Source organism: Moschus berezovskii, chromosome 22 (assembly GCF_049115385.1).
Source record: "Moschus berezovskii isolate FMDL1 chromosome 22, NW_MosBer_1.0, whole genome shotgun sequence".
NCBI lineage: Eukaryota > Metazoa > Chordata > Mammalia > Artiodactyla > Moschidae > Moschus > Moschus berezovskii.
The window spans coordinates 52,811,056-52,832,867 of NC_142481.1; the positions used below are offsets into that span (position 1 = coordinate 52,811,056).

A 21,812-nucleotide genomic window follows, 5' to 3' on the forward strand; every position below is an offset into this window, starting at 1 on the left:
GGTGCAGCCAGGGCTGCAGACACGAGAGGAGCTAACCCATCTGTGGAGTGAACAGCCTCCGTCATGGTGAGCAGAGCTAATGTCGACTAAGCTTATTGAATACCAGCCCTGGGCTGCTTTTTGCTTGTCATCTCATTTCATCTTCCAGTGAGATGGGTGACTACGTTACTCCCATTTTATAGTCCAGAAACACAGGCTCAGTGAGATTGGACAACATTGCCAAGGCCCTGAAGACACTTCATGGTTTAGTAGCGATTCCAAACAAGATCAGGCCAAAGGTCAAGTCTGTGCCTCTGTGGTCAGCAGAATAACGGAAATGCCCACTGAAGATGCCCACTCTCATCCCCAAAACATGTGGGCACGTGACCTGACACAGCACAAAGACTATGAAGATGTGATGAAGCTAGGGACCTCGAGATGAGAGGGTCCTGAATTACCCCAGTGGGTCCAGTGGAATTCCAAGGGTCCTTGCAAGAGGGAGACTGGAGGGTCAGAGGCAGAGAGAAAGATCCGAAAGCTCTGCAGACTGCCAGCTCCTGCCACATCCCTTCCAAATCAAGGCCATTCCAGACAAACTGCTGGTTTTGCAGAAGAAGGAAAAAACACTCACATTAGAAGGTCCACCCTGCCTGCTCCCTGGGAAGTTAATATTGCTGTTAAAAGCTGGAGAGTCTCAGAGCCGACAGGCACCCTCACACTAAAGATGGGAGAACTGGATTTCTTGCTTTCCACCACTGACTGACCTGAGGAGCTGAAGGCCAGTTTTTCTAATCCTGCTTGAACATATCTTGTCTTCAGTTCATACATTAAACAGATAAGGGCTGGATTCCTTAGCCTAAAGGCTGCAGGCAGAACTCTGTGCCTAGAGGGTTGGCAAGAACTTTCGAGGTTTTAGCACTGAGCCTGGGAAACCCAGCAGCCCAGGCAAACTGGGATGGTTGGTCAACTTTATCAATACAAAGAAGCCTTCTCCACCCCTACCTCCTCAGAGGAAGGATTCACAACTTTCCAATTCTCAGAAGGGTTTGTGTCCCTAGAAGATTAACAAGCAACAAGTCTGCCCCATCTCAGAGAGAGGCAGGGAGACTCTGCAAAGGAAATGATCATTGTGGAAACCTCCTTCGTTCGCTGTTTGTGAGGCTGAGCTGGGGCTCACTGTCCGCCTGGTGGGCGGAGCTGGGGGTTCTTCCGTCTTCCTCTCTATATTGCTCACGCTCTATGAGTGACCAGACCCAGGGCCTGTCCGGGAGGCACATCCTCTGGCCACAGCTGCAAGAGGCCGGGGGCTCTGGTGCTGGGGCCTCTGTGACGGTCCTCTGCCCCGGCCCCAGAGGGTGACTGGGCACCAGCGGTACAGAAGTTCCCATGGTAACAGCAGGCCGCAGGCTTGGGACCCTCACACCCAGGGCCTCATCCTCCTCGCCGTATGGGCCGGTGATCACCGCACACGCCTTCCACTAACGATGGCGGACAAACACTCTCCTCCCGCTTCCTCCTCCCACACGTCTCCTCTCGCCTCTGCTTCCCCAAAGGTACAAGGTATCTGCTTTCTCGCCTCAAGACCTGAGGCAACACCGACTTTGTTGTTGTCCAGTCGCTCAGTCGTGTCCGACTCTGACCCCACGGACTGCAGCACACCAGGCTTCTCTGTCCTTCACCATCTCCCGGAGCTTGCTCAAACTCATGTTTATTGAGTCAGTGATGCCATCCAACCATCTCATCTGTCGTCCGCTTCTCCTTCTGCCCTCAATGTTTCCCAGCAAATCAGGGTCTTTTCCAATGAGTCGACACTTCTCATCAGGTGGCCAAAATTTTGGAGCTTCAGCTTCAGCATCAGTCCTTCCAATGCATATTCAGGGTTGATTTCCTTTAGGATTGACTGGATTGATCTCCTTCCTGTCCAAGGGACTCTCAAGAGTCTTCTCCAACTCCACATATTGGCAACACCGGTATCTGGATACTTATTCACAAGCACTATCAACAGAGATCTGGTCTCAGCACCCCTGCCTCCACCACTGGTTGGCTGTGTGGCCTTGGATGACCTATTTTAACCCTCAGAGGCTCTATCTTCTCAACATAAAGCAGGGATCATCAACATACGTAATCTTTCTGAGCATTTATCACTACGGGCCGAATTCTGAGTGTTTCAAGTGATTGATACAGTAACTCCCAGTAACCTACACAGTATTATTATCATCATCATTATTATTATGGTCATCATCATCATCACCACCACTATTATTCCCTCTTAACAGGGTTTTAAAGATTTGCCCCAAATCACTGGGCTGGCAAACAGCAGAGCCAGGACTGCCTGCCGCTCAGATTTGGCAAGCTGCACACTACTCCACAGGGGTCAAAAAGACCCTGAGAGGGGATAGCGAGGCGATTATGTAAAGGTCAAAGGCTAAATGCAGGCCTGCACACAGTAAGCGCTCAACAGATGTCAGGTAACAAGGCAAACACCACCACGATCATTGCTCTCACCATCACCATTATTGAAAATTCCCACAGGACTGTCATCTCCAACCCTAGGGTCCTTGAAGTACTGCCTCAGACCAGCAGAATCAGCACCACCAGGGAACTTGCTAGAAATGCAGATTCCCTGGCTCTGCCACAGACCTCTGTGTCTGAAACGCGGTGGGGATGGGACCCGGAACTCTGTCTGAACAAGCCCTCTGGGGATTCTGGTCACACATGAGTGTGAGAACTTAAGGACCCACAGAGGGAGATGGGACAGATAAGAAAACTGAGGTTCAGAGCAGGGCAAGGCTTGTCCACCATCCCAGGACTGTTCAGTGTCACAGTTGGGGCTTGAGTTTTTTGCATCTTCTGACCCAGACGTGGTTCACAGGCTGCACCCTGATGCTCCTCCAGCCTGCAGCTCACCACAAAGTGCGGGGTCTGCCAAGTAACGCACGCCGAGGGAGGCACTATTGAGCCCTTCGAAGGCCTGGAGACAACTCTCCCAAAATAAATCTCTTAGGTAAACAGACATTTTCCAGGGGCATCATCATTTCCCAGAATATAGAGTGACCTAGAAACCGAGGCCAGAAAAGAGCCTCTGAAATGGAGGTAGTTTTCTCTTCTTTCTCCCTTCCTTCCTTCCTTTTTTTAAAAATTAATTTTCTCAAGAGATGTTTAGGCATTGACTACTGTAGTATTTTTATCTACTTATTCTTTTAACAAACATTAATAGAACAATTATTATATGCCAAGCCCTGTCACAGAGCTTCCCTGGTGGCTCAGGTGGTAAAGCATCCGCCTGCAATGTGGAAGACCCGGGTTTGATCGCTGGGTCGGGAAGATTCCCTGGAGAAGGAAATGGCAACCCACTCCAGTATTCTTGCCTGGAGAACTCCATGGACAGAGGAGCCTGGTGGGCTACAGTCCGTGGGGTTGCAAAGAGTCGGACGTGGCTGAGCGACTTCACTTTCACTTTCAAGCCCTGTCATGGGCACTGGCACAGTGATGTCAAAAGCTCAAAATCCCAGTGAATAACTTAGTTAGAGACTGAGCACAGGTTTCCACAGACAGGCCTGTTCACACCTGTGTATTCAGAAGTGCAGCAACATTCATGCGGGCAGAACAGACCCAAAGACAAGACACACCCTCATCTGCATCTTGCCTTCGCCACTGCCAGCGGCGTGATCTGGGGCAGGTTATTCTGAGCCTCCCTGTCCGTCTCTGTAAGATGGGAGTAACAATACCTAGTGATAATGTTTTTAAGAACCTAAAACAAAGTAAAATGTAGCCTCATATTATTACTAAAATTTCATCAAGTTCTCCTTACATTTCTAAACTTTTTTGTTCTTTTGCTTTATATGTTTAGCTGCTACACTGTTTGGAGCATATGGACCTGATTTTCACGTCTACATAAATTGTACCTTTTGTGCCATTGCATAATGAATTGTCCCGTCCCATTCAGTATGTTTAAATTCCACTTTATCAGATAGCAATATTGCCACTCCTGCTTTACCTATTTGTCTTTTCATACTTTACTAGAATCATCTTGTTCATCCTTTTATATTTAAAGCACTGGGAAATCAAAGACTCTGTCTTTCAGTAGCAGGTCTGGGCTTAAATATTTGGTATAACAATTGATTCACATTGTTTTATTCCTTCATTAAACTTTTAGAGCTTCATTTTGGCTAAACGCCTTTCAAGGAGAAAAAAAAAAGGCTCATTTAAAGAGGAGAGGAAAAAAAGATGAGGGGTAGGGGAAGGTCAGTCATGAATGTTGCTTTGACTTTACAGAACTCAGTGAGCTCACATTACAGGAGTCCAGAATAAATGAAGGCAGATGGAGGCAAAGGTGGGGGTGGTGACAGTGGATGCGGGAGAACTACAGAAATGAAGATGAGGAAAAGCTGAGTAAAAACATTAGCTGGGGTTGAGTGAAGCTGATCTACTCATGGACTTTCGGATCTAGAGGATTCCCTGAACTAGAAAACCCCAGCCCTGGCTCATTCTACAGAGAGGTGAATGGCTTGGTCAAGAAGGTCACAGAGCCTGTTGGGCAGAGCTGTGACCGTATTCACATCTCCTGGGTCACCATGTCCCTAAAGCCTGGACCACAGGAGGGAGAGACTTGTTCTGTAGGAGCCACATCTGCAAACTCTTATCTGTAGGATGGATAAACAAGGGCCTACTGTGGAGCACAGAGAACCATATTCACCATCCCATGACAAACCCGAAGAGAAAAAGAGTATGAGAAAGAATATGCATGTATAACTGAGTCACTGTTCTGTACAGCAGACAGTAACACAACTCTGTAAATCAACTATACTTCAACAAAACTTCAAAAACAACCAAGCTAAAGGCAGGATGGAAAATGGAATATAATGAGAGTGGTTATTAGCAAGGAGTACCTTGGTGGTGGCTTGCACTTTCTTCTGTGTGCGTTTAGCTCAGTGTACACATACAGCCAAGCAGAAATGCAAGGCGTAGAGAAGACCAGCAGCTGCACGAGCATCGGGAGAGCCAGGAAGGTTATTAAGCATCTGGGGGGATGCAGTGTGTGATGCATGGCAGCCTTCACACGAGAAGGGCATGTCAGTGAGGGAGCAGGAGTCAGTTCACCAAACTCCGAAGGTGTCTGTGTAAGAGGAGGCACACCCATGTCTGTGTTCAAGAGCACACATTGGTGGAAGCACAATACTTCTGAAAATGCAGAAACTAGAGCACTGGTAGCAGAAATGAATGGTATAAATTTATCTAGAGGCACAGGAATGAGATTTTAAGTTTCTGATGTCCAGACCCTGGAATGTGGTTTCTGTGGGGCGGTCACCACTAAGGCCAGAATACTCACATCTGCATAGATGTTGCTTCCAAACACGGGAGCCCAATAGGACGGCTCATCTTTGCAGTGTGCTGGACAGCGAACTCTGAAAAACAAGAAGCATTTAGGGAATGGTTATCATCAGCAGAAAACAAAACTTCTTGAAAAAAGCAGCTGGCCCTCTTTATTTGTTCATCAAGATTTAGTACTTAGATGAAAGGCAATTATTACCACAGTCTACTCTTTAAGAAAAAATACATATATACCTCTCTCACCCTAGCAGTGATAAAAGATATTTTTCCTTTTCTTAAAAGTCCATGTAGAATTTTATTGACACATACACACTACTGTATATAAAACAGACCTACTGTGAGATCCCACTCTATACTCCTGTACAGCATGAGGGACTATACTCAGCATTCTGTAATGACTATAAGGAAAAAGAACTGAAAAGAGTGGACACAGATGGAAAGATTGAGGGCAGGAGGAGAAGGGGGTGACGGAGGATGAGGTGGCTGGATGGCATCACCGACTCAATGGACATGAATTTGCGCAAACTCCAGAAGACGGTGAAGGATGGTGAAGCTTGGCATGCTGCAGTCCATGGAGTCACAGAGAGTCAAACACAACTGAGCAACTGAACAATAGATGCTTACATGACTGATTCACTTTATGGTACATCTGAAACTAACATGACATTGTAAATCAACTATACTGCAATACAATTAAAAAAAAAAAGTTCTTCATATTAAAAGACATACACAAACAATGAGGTGAAATGAACCAGAAATCTAACAGAGGTGTGTGTGCAATTGTAAGGGGTTGTACCTCCCATTCTTGGGTGTTGGCTGGTTCACACTGAGGGTACCTTATAGAGATTGTAATCAATAGATTTTTTTTAAAGGCCACTTCCCTGTTTTGGAGGAGGAAAGGGTGGGGGCGCTCACCTCTGTGAGTCACAGAATATTCCAGGGAGGGAACACTGATAACCTGGGGCAGGAAGGGTTTGCTCACTGCTGTGTCAGACACCACATCCCTGCCACAGGGGATGAGGAGAGTGCCTCAATCTGGAGCCTCTCAAACCAAGAGAGAGCGCAAGCTTGACTTAAGAAAAGATCTTTTGTCTTCATCTGGAACAGGCACACATGGGCTGGAGCCCAGGGACCAAGAAACCAAAAAAGGCGGCCGGAAGCCCTCTGGCCCAGAGACAGGCAGGATGCTGAAGGGGAAGAGAGCCAGGCAGAGCGACCGGGAAGTGGAAAGTGTCCTTTGAGGCAAAGGGGCAGGGTGGGCAGAGAGAACGAGGATGTGTCTGAGATTTAAACAGAAAAAAAAAAGGGAATCTGGGTAAGAATGTTCTTTCCTGTTTCTAGAATAAGAGGTCAGAAACATTTTGGATACTTGTAGTATGTCAAGTTTTTCTTTTTTATTTGTACTTTCTGAAATTACTTCCTTGTGCTTCTCTTTAACATGTGGGAAAATATTAAAGGGATGTTTTCCCTTGAACCTTCAAGGCAGGTCAGCGTGGTGGTGGAGGTGGCAGTGGGCAGCGAGAAAGTCCCAAGGGGAACTTGAGTAGCCAAGGGGAGGAGTCCGGGGCCCAGTCCAGTCCCCTCTCCCTCATCAGCACCCTCCCGGGGTTCCTCATGCTCACCCTCGGGGGGTCTACTCCTGTTAGGTTTTGGGGAGGGGGGGCGCTGCACCGAGCATGCAAGATCTTGGTTCTCCAACAAGGGATCAAACCTGTGCTCCTTGCCGTGGAAGCAGGAGTCCTAACCACTGGACCACCAGGGAAGTCCCTCACCTGTTGGTTTTTAGGTCAGTCTTTCCCTTGGAGAACCCACAGGCTTCCAGGCCCAGGAGAAGGGCTCAGAGGGTGCTACATCCCCTGGCTTCTGAGAGGATCTAATAGGTACTTCAGAGGCACCTCTGCTTTAGTTATGACGCACTATCTTCCAAAAACCAGCCAAGTAAGGTTTAGGCAGATGCGTGTAAAACTCACTCCTTAGACAAACTGTGGAACATCCATAGAGTGGACCACCACTCGGCAACGTGAAAGAAGAAACAAATCGCCCATTGGCTCTAGGACACAGATGAATTGCAAAGCATCGTGCGGAGTGAAAGAAGCCAGACACACAAGTCTCTGCTGTGATGGCTCCATGTACATGAGGTTCCAGAAAAGGCACAGCTATAGGGACAGGAAGCAGATCAGGGGCTGGCAGGGATACAGGAGAGAGCGGAGGCAGGGGAATGGACCACAAGGGAACCTGCTGGGGTGAAGAAAACATCCTCTATCAGGACTGTGGTATACACTGGTCAAAACACACCCAACTGTATACCCAACTGTTTACTTATTACTGGTGGATTTCACTGTGTGTAAGTTTTACCTCCAAAAAGCTGGATTTTAACAAGCTGGTTCTAAAGTGACCCACAGAAAACATCACAGATCAAATACAAGAATCAAAGAGCAGATTCCAAGGGGACCAGTGGCACCCAGCTTCCAGAGCTCTCAGCTGATCTAAGGGGTCAAGAATGACAGGCCCTGAGGTCTGTCCTGGGGCCTGGGAAGAGCCTGATGGCAGATGAAGTCAAATACTCTCTCAGGTTTCCCTGGTGGTTCAGATGGTAAAGAATCCGCCTGCAAAGCGGGAGACCTGGGTTTGATCCCTGGGTTGGGAAGAATCCCCTGGAGGAGGACACGGCAACCCACTCCAGTATTCCTGCCTAGAGAATCCCATGGACAGAAGGGCCTGGCGGGCTACAGTCTGTGGGGTCGCAAAGAGTCAGGTATGGCTGAGCAACTAAGCACACACTCTCTCCTGCTAGTGGATGCGACAGTGAGCGGGGCAAAATCATCTTCTCAGTTAAGATCCTCATGGCAGGCCGCAGGCACTTGGCTGCACAAGGGACTCACGGAGAAGCTTCTAAAGATGCGATGCTCTCCTGGGCCATGCTCTCCTGGGCCACCCTTGGAGACTGGGATTCGTCCTTTTAATGCTTCTGTGGCAAGTCCAGTGTGCAGCCAGGGCTGAGAATGAGCGGTCTCAGGGAGAAGTCTGGTGGGTCCTTGACTCGGACCACAAAGCAAGTGACTTTCTGGGCGGAAACATGCCAGGGCCCCGTCTAGAACTCAGCCATGTGTGGCTGCATGCGGTGACCACCCTACCCACCCCGCAACCCAGCCTGGCCCTTTTTCTCTCAGACCCCATGTGTGCAAATCCAGACGCCAGGGAGCCTTACCTTGGGCAGTGTGTCCCCGGCTTCTCATACGGGCAGAGCTGGGCCACAGTGGTGTAGCAGTCCAGGTCTTGTTCTGTGAATGGGAGCAACAGGTCAAGGGCAGGCCTGAGCCTCAGGCTTCCAGACTGTGAAAGGGGCTGCTGGTCCTGGGGGCTACTTGGGCCCCTGAACTTGGATGAGAGCCGGGATGAGCACCCAGCAGGTACAGGCCCCAGTGCTCCCGACTCCTCCCCCAGGGCAACTCAAGGGATGAGACAAAACCCACAGCCCAACTGTGTCTATAGGTCAAAGGTCATCACCCTTACCAGTTTCTCTGTGGGGCCAGCACAGTGCTTTTCTACTTTGAAGTTTTTCCCTCTTCCTTATCATGCTGGATCCTCACGGAAGGTATTGTTCTAATTATGTATATGGGGAAACTGAGGTCCAAAAGAGCTAAGAGACCCCCTGAGGCTGCACAGGACACACTGAAGGTCTGGTTTTTTATTTCCAGCCTCAGCTCAAACCCTTCCCAAGGGGTAGGTGACTCCTTCAAGGTCAAATGCTATGTCTAAGGAAGCACTTCTAATACTGAATACCTGTGGTCTCTAACAGCCTGTCCTTGTTTAGTCCAGGCCTCAGCAAACTCTTTCTTAAAGAGTCAAAGTAAATATTTCCAGCTCCCTGGGCCCTATGGTCTGTGTTATAACCACTCTACTCTGCTGTTGTAGCAGAAACCAGCCTTCAGTTCAGTTCAGTTGCTCAGTTGTGTCCAACTCTTTGCGACCCCATGGACTGCAGCACACCATGCCTCCCTATCCATCTCCAACTCCCGGAGTTTACTCAAACTCATGTCCGTTGAGTCAGTGATATCATCCTCTCTTGTCCCCTTCTCCTCCCGCCTTCAATCTTTCCCAGCATCAGGGTCTTTTCCAATGAGTCAGTTCTTCACAACAGGTGGCCTAAGTATTGGAGTTTCAGCTTCAGCATCAGTCCTTCCAATGAATATTCAGGACTGATTTCCTTTAGGATGGACTGGCTGGATCTCCTTGTAGTCCATGGGGCTCTCAAGAGTCTTCTCCAACACCACAGTTCAAAAGCATCAATTCTTCGGTGCTTAGCTTTCTTTATAGTCCAACTCTCACATCCATACATGACTAATGGGAAAACCATAGCTTTGACTAGATGAACCTTTGTTGACAACGTAATGTCTCTGCTTTTTAATATGCTATCTAGGTTGGTCATAACTTTTCTTCCAAGGAGTAAGCGTCCTTTAATTTCATGGCTGCAGTCACCATCCGCAGTGATTTTGGAGCCCCAAAAAATAAAGTCTGCCACTGTTTCCATTGTTTCCCCATATATTTGCCATGAAGTGATTGATGGGACTAGATGCCATGATCTTAGTTTTCTGAATGTTGAGCTTTAAGCCAACTTTTTCACTCTCTTCTTTCACTTTCATCAAGCGGCTTTTTAGTTCCTCTTCACTTTCTGCCATAAGGGTGGTATCATCTGTGTATCTGAGGTTATTGATATTTCTCCCGGCAATCTTGATTCCAGCTTGTGCTTCACCCAGTCCAGCGTTTCTTATGATGTACTCTGCATATAAGTTAAATAAGCAGGGTGACAATATACAGCCTTGACATACTCCTTTCCCTATTTGGAACCAGTCTGTTTTTCCATGTCCAGTTCTAACTGTTGCTTCCTGACCTGCATACAGATTTCTCAAGAGGCAGGTCAGTTGGTCTGGTATTCCCATCTCTTTCAGAATTTTCCACAGTTTGTGGTGATCCACACAGTCAAAGGCTTTGGCATAGTCAATAAAGCAGAGATAGACGTTTTCCTGGAACTCTCTTGCTTTTTTGATAATCCAACAGATGTTGGCAATTTGATCTCTGGTTCCTCTGCCTTTTCTAAAACCAGCTTGAACATCTGGAAGTTCACAGTTCACATACTGTTGAAAAACCATTCTTAGGCAACACAGAAATGAATAGGCATGGCTCCATGCCAATAAAACTTTGTTTACAAAACAGATGGCAGGCAGGGTTTGGACTTGAAGGTTGTAGTTTGCCCACCTCTAGCAGAGCCTATCATCTAGATGGGCAGGGGTCTGTGCAGAGGTCCAACAAGGGTCTGTTATACAATGGGATGCTGGGGAGACCATTAAAATTAGGTTCAGAAGTCCACTTAAAGGTATAGAATTATATTCTTGAAAAGTAAATTATATTTGAAAAGTAAATCAGGCTACCAATTTCAATTTTTAAAAACATATCAATGTACATATTACCAATGTATATACTCAATGCAGAGGGAAAATAAACTCTATAGAAATCCACCAAAATGTTCAGAGTAAGTTATTTCTGAGTGGTAGAACTTAAGTCTTCTTTTTTCTTTTTTCCCTACTGATTCTCCATATTTTTAAATTATCTGGAATAAATAGGTATTAACTTTGTAATATGGTAAAATGCTGCTACGTGTTTTTATAAAGATATCTAACCAGGTAGTCAGGTATCCAGGAGGAGAAGGGGACAAGAGAGCATGAGATGGTTGGATGGCATCACCAGCTCAGTGGACATGAGTTTGAGTAAACTCCAGGGGACAGTGGAGGCCAGGGGGGCCTAGCGTGCTGCAGTCCATGGGTTCACAAAGAGTCAGACACGACGGAGTGACTGAACAACAACAACACGTCTGGGATCCAGGGCAAATGACAAGCAAGGCCTTCCCAAAGGAAGAAAGGGTAGGCGAGCAGTTTCCCGGGGTGGAGGGGAATGTTGGTAGTGTGTCCATGCACCCCTGCCAGCTTGAGACCCTCCAGTCAAGTGCCCGGTCTGGGCAACTACAAACCCAACCCCAATTCTGATTACAGCCTGCTCTCCCGTGGCCAGAGGAACAAGCCACAGGTCATGTACAAAGCTGGACGAGATATGGCAAATATAGGCCACGTCTTTCCCCGGGCTTCATTCTCTCCTCTGTGGCAGACATGACTAACCTCTCCAGCTCTGTTTTCTGCTGAGCACAGAATTGGACCTCAGAATCCTTCTCAACACAATGTTCTAGGTAGCCACTACCACTCAATAGAAACCAACACTGCCTATGAAGCCTGTTAGCTACTCTGCTGCTGCTAAGTCGCTTCAGTCGTGTCCGACTCTGTGCGACCCCATAGATGGCAGCCCACCAGGCTCCCCCGTCCCTGGGATTCTCCAGGCAAGAATACTGGAGTGGGTTGCCATTTCCTTCTCCAGTTAGCTACTCTAGACCCAGGCAATAGTCTTTCTGTGACAGTCAGCTGGGAACTCAGGCCTGTGTTTCAGCCTTAGCCATCTAGGGACAATGCCAAGTTCAGATATGTTTGGAAACTAGCTAAAGAAGCCTTCTCAGGAACCTCTTCAATATTGTGGCCATGCTGAGAAAAGCAGTATCAACAGGTATGATAACCATTAAATCAGTAACTAAGGGGGACAAAATTCCAGGGTAACCTGTGTGTTGTGGTCATATAAGAGAAGACTGTCCAGCTTACCTTTTACTTTTGACACCGTGAATGAGCTGGAAGCCTTGTATTTGCTGTAAAAGGAAACATTAGGTGAATGCAAAACAGAACTGCTTCTAAACATACACCCTTGTTACTGTACTTAGTTTATTTCAGCCTCAATTTCATATCTTCCTACTTGTTTCCCATCACCCTGAAAGCCCTTAGGACGTTCCAGAGCAAGATCTAGACTGAGAACATTCTAGAACAGGGCTCATTAACCTTCTTTGTGCCAAGGATCCCTCTAGAGCCTTGGTAAAGCCTTTGGATGCCTCCTTAGAGCAATGCTTTTTAAATGCATATGATACATTTAAAAGATTAAAAGGAAGTCAGGTATTATTAATATCATTATCAAAGTATGAAAATAAATTTGTGTTAGCCTAATGGCTGTGCATCTTTATTAATGCATTAAGACCAGAATCAAGAGGCAGGTTTTCTAACTTCTGTCACTGAGGGGCCATGATGGCAGAGAATGTTTCAAGATGTCTCCAGCAAGTGGACTTCGAGCAGGGCTAGCTAGACGTGGGGCTAAATATCCATAAAGGAAGACAATACTACATTTCAATCAGAGGTCAGTGAAACTGAAGCTTTCATCTGCCTTGCATTCACAGACTCCCTGAATTCTCAGACGTGAAGAGCCTCACTCTAGATGCAAAGCTGGCCACTGGAAGGGACCAGAAGTGGCTTCAGGACAGGCATCCTGGACAACACAGACCTGAACCCTCAGCCAAGCCCACAGCTCCACCAGGGCTGAGGTTGAGCTTCATCAAGGCTGGTGTTGAGGTCACCCAACCAATCTCTCTGAATATTTTCTTGGTTTTCATTTAAACTTCCTTGCTCTTTTTTGTTTTGTTTTGTTTACATAACCCCCAAATCCCCAGCTAAGACAGAACAAGGAATATTGCAACATTGCCTGAAGATGAAGAACCAGGCCTTTCCAAGCAGAATGACTCACACAGTTTCTGAAATGTTCTGAGTGGCCTCATTGTTTAGAACAGACATGGACATACCACCTTGTAACAACCACAGAAGCATCTGCTGAGTGCCTTTCTGCCACAGACCCTGGGGTGGGCTCTGACAGGGGTCCCTGACATGCTGCCCTCTGGTGGGTCAGCTGGGTGTCAGCCTCAGGTCCTACCATGGCCCCCATTTAAATATCAGGGCACTGCCAGCCAGAAGGGATGAAAAAGCCAGCCCAGGTCACAGACGGGGAGGAGGCAGAGCCGGGTGCATTTGACCCCAGAGCCTGCAGTAGGTTCCACCATCTCCTGGTCATCTCCTTATGCTTCAGATGCCATGGACAGATCAAGACACGGCCTCCTCTGGTCTTCATGCCCCCTCCATCCCCCAAAAGTCAGATGGCAAGGATGGTCTGCCTTGTAATCCATCCACATACCTTATGTGAAAAGCATCTTGCAAACACAAGTAGGTATATTTAAAAAATGAAAAGGTTCATTCTTGGGGATAGGGGGGTATATAGGGAATGCCAGTGAAGAATTAGCCTACAAACTCAAAGATACTATCAGTCATTACTGAGGTGTCTGAAAAGGTCTCAGTGACAAGGAAGGGAGAAAAAGCAGGATTCAGAACTCGCGTCAGACTGCAAGATTGTACACTTTTGCAGGGTGTGTACGTAGACTATCTCGAGCAAGTGGGAAAGAAGGGGTCAACATTTCCTTATTTGTTTTTCTATATCTTAACGGCTATATGTACATTTCATAATTAAGAGTAGTATTAACTTTCAAATATGGAATAAACTTTCCTAAAAGCTACAAAAACAAGCAAACAAACAAACTCAAAACAAACGAACAAAACACTCAACACATTAAACATACACACAGAAACCCAGTGAAATAAAATGTGCTAAACAGCCTACAGCGGTGATTTCTGAGTTATAGCATTGTCATCTTTATTATTTCCCACTTCTTTATATGGCCCAGAACTTCCCAAGGTTTCAACAATACTCTCACAATCAGAAAAGAAGTTTTCAGGAGCCCTGATCACAGAATATTTACCTCAGAGACTGCACGCCGTTTCTCTCTGACTTGACAAAAAAGGGAACCTTCCCGTTCCTGGTGACGTCCACCAAGCCTCCCCTGTGGTCCAGGATCCCGTAGTGAATGGCGGCCCGGCAGATGCTAGACGCCTGCAGGGCGGGGCCGGAATGTAAGTACATCTGAATTCACCTTTGTCAGCAATCATTTCCAGGAACACCCAAGATGTTTGTCCTCAACCCACAAAAAGCCAAAAAGCCGGGCCAAGGCTCACCCCGCTGCTGACTCCGACCTCGCTCTATAACACGTCTTTGTTTCTGGGGTTGCTTATCTTTAAGAACTCATCTGCGCTGCTTTACAAACTAAGAACAGTGACAAACAGCCCTTTCTCCCCCTCCAGTGGAGCATATTAACGCTGGGGTTAACATAGAGACTGGTCGGCTCAGGGGTCAGCCCCCATTCCCGAAAGTGGCTTCACAAATCTGTGACCCCAGAAATAGGCATGGATCAGCTCAACAAAGAGGGGGGTTTGACTACTGAGCAGAAAGAAAATCTGTTCACCTGAAAACCAGCTACCTGCTTTTAACACAGAGACAGGAGTCCACACCAACCATTTAAAGAAGCTCTGGCCATACTTACGCTTTCATAAAAGAGAGTCCCAAAGATCTTTGCTCCACTGTGCAGGCAGCCTGCTGGGCACTGGTACCTGATGGGGAAGAAAGAAGATGATTTTCATAAGTTGAATAAAATACGTTGATAAAACCTCGCCATGAATTTATTGTTTTTATTCCCCTTCAATAGCTATTATTACATATAGAAAAGCGTTGGTGATCCAGCATACATTGTTTGGGAGCAAGTCACAATTTACCCAGGCTGAAGTGTACAGACACATGGACACAATTACAGATTCCACTTGGCCTCTTTAAAGACCATTTTCATGTGCTTCAGATTCAAGTCAAATAGATGGACGTTTCTATGAACAGATGGACAAATGGCTTGTCCAGAAGAAAGACAAGTGGCTTAACAGGCACCAAAAAAGTCCTCAGATACCAATCATCAAAGATGTGCAGACTAAAAGTTCCAGGTGTCAAACTACAAGGGTGTTTTAATAGAATAAAATTCAATGATGGTGATCATGCTCACAAACAAATATCAATTAATCTTTCCAGAAAGCCTTAACAATTCATGTCCCTTAAACCATAAACAAAATGAAGAAAAACAACCTACAAACTGGGAGGAAACATTTGCAAATGAAGTGACCCGCAAGCAATTAATTTCAAAAATACACATAAACTCATACAGCTTAATATAAAAAAAAAAGAACAAATAATCCAATCAGAAAGCCCCCCAAATAAGCAGAAGATCTAAGTAGACATTTCTCCAAAGAAGACAGCCAGACAGCCAACAGGGACATGAAAAGATCCTCAATGTCGCTAATAGAAAAATGTACATTAAAACCACAATGAAGTACCACCCATCACTAAAAAGTTTACAAATAACAAATGCTGCAGAGGTGTGGAGAAAAGGGAAGCCTCCTATACTCTTGGTCAGAATGCAAATTGGTGCAGCCACTATGGAGAATAGGATGGAGGTTCCCTTAAAATCTAAAAACAGAACTACCAAGTGATCCAGCAATCCCACTCCTGGGCATATATCCTGAAAAGATGAAAAATTCTAATTCAAAAAGATACAGGTACCCCCAGTGATCATGCCAGCAATATTCACAATATTCACATGGAAGTAACCTAAGGGTCCATCAACAGATAGATGGATAAAAAAGATGGTGCATAAATACCATGGAATATTCAGTTCAGTTCAGTCGCTCAGTCATGTCTGACTCTTTGCGACCCCATGAATCACAGCACGCCAGGCCTCCCTGTCCATCACCAACTCCCGGAGTTCACTCAAACTCATGTCCACAGAGTCGGTGATGCCATCCAGCCATCTCATTCTCCGTCGTCCCCTTCTCCTCCCACCCCCAACCTTTCCCAGCATCAGAGTCTTTTCCAGTGAGTCAACTCGTCGCATGAGGTGGCCAAAGTATTGCAGCTTCAGCTTTAGCATCAGTCCCTCCAATGAACACCCAGGATTGATCTCCTTTAGAATGGACTGGTTGGATCTCCTTGCAGTCCAAGGGACTCTCAAGAGTCTTCTCCAGCACCACAGTTCAAAAGCATCAATTCTTCAACGATCAGCTTTCTTCACAGTCCAACTCTCACATCCATACGTGACCATGGGAAAAACCATAGCCTTGACTAGACGGACCTTGGTTGGCAAAGTAATGTCTCTGCTTTTTAATATACTATCTAGGTTGGTCATAACTTTCCTTCCAAGGAGTAAGCGTCTTTTAATTTCATGGCTGCAATCAGCATCTGCAGTGATTTTGGAGCCCAAAAAAATTAAGTCTGACACTGTCTCCACTGTTTTTCCATCTATTTCCCATGAAGTGATGGGACCAGATGCCATGATCTTTGTTTTCTGAATGTTGAGCTTCAAGCCAACCTTTTCACTCTCCTCTTTCACTTTCATCAAGAGGCTTTTGAGTCCCTCTTCACTTTCTGCCATAAGGGTGGTGTCATCTGCATATCTGAGGTTATTGATATTTCTCCCAGAAATCTTGATTCCAGCTTGTGCTTCTTCCAGCCCAGCATTCCTGCTTATTTAACTTATATGCAGAGTACATCATGAGGAACGCTGGGCTGGCAGAAGCACAAGCTAGACCATGGAATATTACTCAGCCATAAAAATAAAATAATTCCATTTGCAGCAACATGGATGGATCTAGAGATTATCATTCTAAGTGAAGTCAGAGAAAGACAAATGTATGCTATCACTTATGTGTGGAATCTAAAAAAAGATACAAATGAACTTATTTATAAAACAGAAACAGACTCACAGATGTAGAAAATTTAGGAATACAAAAGGGGGAAGTTGGGGAAGGGATAAATTATGAGTTTTGGATTAATATATACACACTGCTATATATAAAATAGATAACCAACAAAGACCTACTGTATATTGTACATAGGAACTATATGCAGTATCTTATAATAACCTATAATGGAAAAGAATCTGAAAAAGAATATATGTATGTATAACTGAATCACTTTGCTATATACCTGAAACTAACACAACATTGTAAACTAACTATGCTTCAATTTTTAAAAATTTAAAAATTTATATCCCTTGATTCTTGAATCTCCCAAGAAAAAAGTCAGAAAGTCAGACCTCCATGGTATTCCAACCGTTTATAACTGGAGAAAACTGGAAGTAAGTCATTAGGTGTCAAAAGAATAGCCAAATGTATTTCTGTGTGGCCAAATGTCAGTGTATTATACAGCCACAAGAAATGAAGTTTTTGAGGAATAGTTATTGACTTTGGAAATCTTAAGTGAAACCAGTAACATACAAGACTGTACAATAGGATAGGCCTAATCAGTCCATTCTAAAGGAGATCAACCCTGGGTGTTCATTGGAAGGACTGATGCTAAAGCTGAAACTCCAATACTTTGGCCACCTCATGCGAAGAGTTGACTCACTGGAAAAGACTCTGATGCTGGGAGGGGTTGGGGGCAGGAGGAGACGGGGACAACAGAGAAAGAGATGGCTGGATGGCATCACCGACTCGATGGACTTGAGTTTGAGTGAACTCTGGGAGTTGGTGACGGACAGGGAGGCCTGGCGTGCTGTGATTCATGGGGTCGCAGAGAGTCGGACACGACTGAGCGACTGAACTGAACTGAACTGAATCAGAGCACAGAACAAAGGTTGGAAGGAACGACATCAAATTATTACTGACACTAATGAGATTCTAGGACACTTATTTTCTTTATACTTGTTTTGGTGGTTGTTTTCCTAAATTACAATGAACAAGGATATCGTTTAAAGACAGAAAAAACATCCCAATAAATATTATTCTTGCAAAAGTGCCATGTACAGAAAACTGACGTGCCAGGTGGTGGGACGACATCCAGGAAGGGCACCGTGGGATTTCAGGGGGTTACACGTGGGCTGAGCTCTGTTTCTTCACAGGAGGTGTCTAAGAGGCTTCATGTGCACAGAGCCCTGCCTTCTTCGTCCTTGGGGAGGGCTCCGTCTACCTCCGATCCCGAAACTCTTTTGATGCTGTCTGACAACAAATGTTCTCCAAACCTTGTCACTTTTCCCCCTGACTATTCAGGCGTGATGCCCTTGTTACGAGTCAGCAGTTCGGAAAGACACAGCACCGCCACCGGGCAGCTCGGGAGCCTTCCGGGCATCCCAGTCCCGGGAGTGTGCAGGGTGGAGACCCCTCCAGGATGACCTTCAGGGTGGGGGCAGATGGTTACTCCACCACCCTCGCTGCCACCTCTTGCTCGTCTCATCACCAAACTGCCTGGTTCTACTTTCGCGGTATTTGCTGGCCCATCACCAAGGCTGGTGGCAACAACGTGTGAGCCCCTTGAACATCTGATCCCAGCTGCTCTCTGTCCCAGGACACTCCCACCAAGGTGAGTGGAGCGTTCTCCCGACAAACTTGACTCCACGTCCCCATGGTGTAAAATAGGACCCTCTCTTTCAGGTAATATAATACAACTTCTCTTTTGAGCATGTGCTTTGAATAACATGATTCAGCTTTAGATGAACAGATGCCAGGACCTATAGGAAGAAGAGCAAGGGCCCCTCCACCAATGACACGGTTTTCCTGCCGTGAACCTGAGGGTCTGCACGTGGCGCTGCACCTGTTGGCCATTCGCTGCCAGAAGGAGCAGCCCAGCGGCTATGTTGCCAAAAGCAAGCTTGTTCTTCTTGGCACATGTTTTCAACATCCGAAATGCATGATACTAAGCAAATCCATTGGCTAGATTAATTCATCCCACTCTGGGGAAGATGCTGGCCAATCCTCGTCTGCTGGGGCCCTGGGGAAGCAGGCTGACTGGGACTCCACAGCAGCCGTGCTGGACCCGGCCACGGCCACACCTGCCCCGACGCTGCTGCAGCCCAGAGCTCTGCGCCACTCTGGGACCCCTTCACACAGAGGGTGGGAAGGAGCACCCACCTGCACCAAAACATTGTTCAGGATCTCCCTGTTGATAGCACACCTGGCATTCCCATAGCAGATCAGCCGACAGGTCACGAAGGGACCCCTGACCCAAGTGGGTGTGTCTAAGGGCTGCAGGTGGTGGGAGAGAGAGGGGCCAGCCCTTACCTGTTGCACGTGGACCCTTTACACTTGTCCTTCATCTTGGTGTCACACTTGACAACTTGGGCTAGGAGAGAAATGCAGAAACACTTGTCACGGCAAGAAACGGGAGGACGGATCTGAGTTAGCAGGTCCCACCCCCACCCTGAGGAACTTTCTGGAACATCCTGGAGTCCTCATCACAAGAGCAGAAGCGTGGCCCACTGGCTGCAGGCGCAGGGTGGAGGTTTGAATCCCAGCTCCTCTTTCTAGTAGTACTGTCTGTCACCTTGGACGCTTACTTCCCCTCTCAGAGGTTCAAATCCCACTTATTAACAGGGATGGGTACAGTATCCACCTCCAGGGGTTTCTCTGAGCCTTGATGAGAAAGTGAACCTACCTTGGAAGGCAGCCTGGTGCACTGAGTTCCCCTCAGCCTCTCAGGGCCCTGGAGGGCGAGCCTTGTGCAGCCCAGGAAGCAGGGACCCAGCCATTCTCCACAGTGTCCTCTCCCCCACAGCCAAGAGGACTTTGCCAAGTTTTCCTTTTGGTTTATTTTATAGGGACATATCAGAATCTTGGAGTAGCGGTATAGTTTGACAGAAAGACACGTATTATTTTGTAATTTTACATTATGGAAAAATAAAGTAATGATGAAAGAGTTTGGAACTTCTGGACAGAAAAGGACATCAGGGTATTTCCTGGTCACAGAGAGCTATGGGCTGACTAAGCAGATGGGAAGTCCAGGGGAGAGAAAACTGAAGGCCCACGAGAACACCAGCTGGGTGGGGGGTGGCATAAGGGCAACTGACAAAATATAGCCAAGGCTTTCTGAGAAAGATGGGCGTGAGCCGGCCTCCTGCTCAGAGCCGAGTCCAGTTGTGTGCTGTGTGATAGTTTGGAGGGAAAACAGAGACACTGGCAGGCAGAGAAGCCGCACCTGGTGCCGTGTCTGTAAGAAAATGCCCTCTAGAGCCCCCAAACTTCAGTAAAGGTGCCGCATACACACGTGAACCGGGTCGGGGATGGGGGAATAGGAGCCATGCAGGGGAGGGCAGAGAGAAGCGAGCCCCAGGAGGTGAAGGGTCTTGGGAGACCAGAGGTGAGCTTGAGAACATGGCATCTGGGAACCTCTGAAAGCCTCTGGGGAAACAGCCAACTTCCCGCCTTAACGGAGCTGTCGGAGGCAATGCTGACGACCTCACAGTACAGTTGACACTGGGGGACCTATGTGACTGTAATGAATCCTCACGGCGACCTGACCGAGCTGCAGCCGCTCCAGCAAGGAGATGGGTGAGGAGGAACAGATGAAAACATGCAGCCCAGGTCTAGAATTCATAGCCTAGCTCCTTAGTGACTGCTTCAGTTCCTCTCTGTCAAGAACACAATCAGTTCAGTTCAGTCACTCAGTCGTGTCCGACTCTCCGCAACCCCATGAATCACAGCACGCCAGGCATCCCTGTCCATCACCAACTCCCGGAGTTCACTCAAACTCATGTCCACAGAGTCAGTGATGCCATCCAGTCATCTCATTCTCTGTCATCCCCATCTCCTCCCGCCCCCAACCTTTCCCAGCATCAGAGTCTTTTCCAGTGAGTCAACTCGTCGCATGAGGTGGACAAAGTATTGCAGTTTCAGCTTTAGAAAGAACACAATACTCTCCTAAAATATGGACACAGGAAATGCACACAGCCGCATCTCCGAACTAAAACAGTGCTAACAAGAGGCCTCAGGGCTCCTACTTTACAGGTGAGCGCATGGAGTGCCAAAGAGGCAGGGCCACGTCACAGGACCCGTGTGCATGGTGGCTCTGGGAGCCGGGCCTACGCTGCTGGTTCACTCTTCCTTTGGGAGGTGGGCACCCCAACAGGAACCCGATCTCAGCCCCGGTCCTCTTTGAAAGGACAAGAGAAGGTCTAACCTTAAAATAACTGCGGGGTACGGGGGGAGGCCACCCAAGCACAGCTCCTATAATGCTTCTTTTGAAATGACTTTAAAATATCATTTTTTAGAAATGTGTTTGAGTGGTGCTTTTTCAAGCTACACCCCACTCTGGTCCCTGCTGTTTGTCGACTTGGAGACCTCTCAACCCACTGGCTCCCCTACTTCGTCCACCTCAAAGACAACTGCCCCCTCCAGAGGCGGCCGGCCAGGCAGAGCCCCACTCACTCATGTAGTTCACGGGAGAGTCTTTCTTGGGCTTCGTGGGTTTGATCGCCTTCGGTGAGACCCAGACGTGCTTCTCATTAGGAACGGGGGCCATTTCCACCTCGTTCATGTCGTCCGTTTCGGGTTTCTGGCCGTAAGTCTCTTAATAGTGAAGGGGGAGAGAAAAGCAACATGCTGGGATCCAAATGAAATGCACTTGGGAAGAAGTAAAAAAAGCCACTTGGAGACGAAACTAGTTTGAGGTTTGCTTTCACAAAGGGTCATTTCAGCAGCAAAGAGAAAGTTCCGCTTCAGGGCCAACTGGCCAGGTGGGATTCTCCCCACCAAGGGTGATTGATGGCTCTCTGCTCACTGTGCTTGATTTGGAACCCAAAAGCAGCTGGGCTGACCGGAGGTTAGAAGGCCCCGGCACCCACCCCTGGATGGTCAGAATGATTTCTTGTCCCATCTCTGCCTATTCACCCCTGCCTA

At 47.2% G+C, this 21,812-nt stretch overlaps 1 protein-coding gene across 4 annotated transcripts in view; it reads right to left on the reverse strand.

Moving 5' to 3' along the window:
- CRISPLD2 (cysteine rich secretory protein LCCL domain containing 2) overlaps positions 1 to 21,812 on the reverse strand; it is a 68,204-nt gene that overhangs the window by 15,247 nt on the left and 31,145 nt on the right. For all 4 annotated transcript variants that reach the window (XM_055413011.2, XM_088830657.1, XM_088830656.1 and 1 more), the window contains 7 exons: positions 21,342 to 21,482; positions 19,200 to 19,260; positions 14,651 to 14,717; positions 14,033 to 14,163; positions 12,009 to 12,052; positions 8,519 to 8,591; positions 5,309 to 5,384 (listed from right to left, as the gene is read on the reverse strand). In XM_055413011.2, coding sequence (XP_055268986.1) covers positions 5,309 to 5,384; positions 8,519 to 8,591; positions 12,009 to 12,052; positions 14,033 to 14,163; positions 14,651 to 14,717; positions 19,200 to 19,260; positions 21,342 to 21,482 — 593 coding nt within the window. The remainder of the gene's footprint in view (positions 1 to 5,308; positions 5,385 to 8,518; positions 8,592 to 12,008; positions 12,053 to 14,032; positions 14,164 to 14,650; positions 14,718 to 19,199; positions 19,261 to 21,341; positions 21,483 to 21,812) is intronic.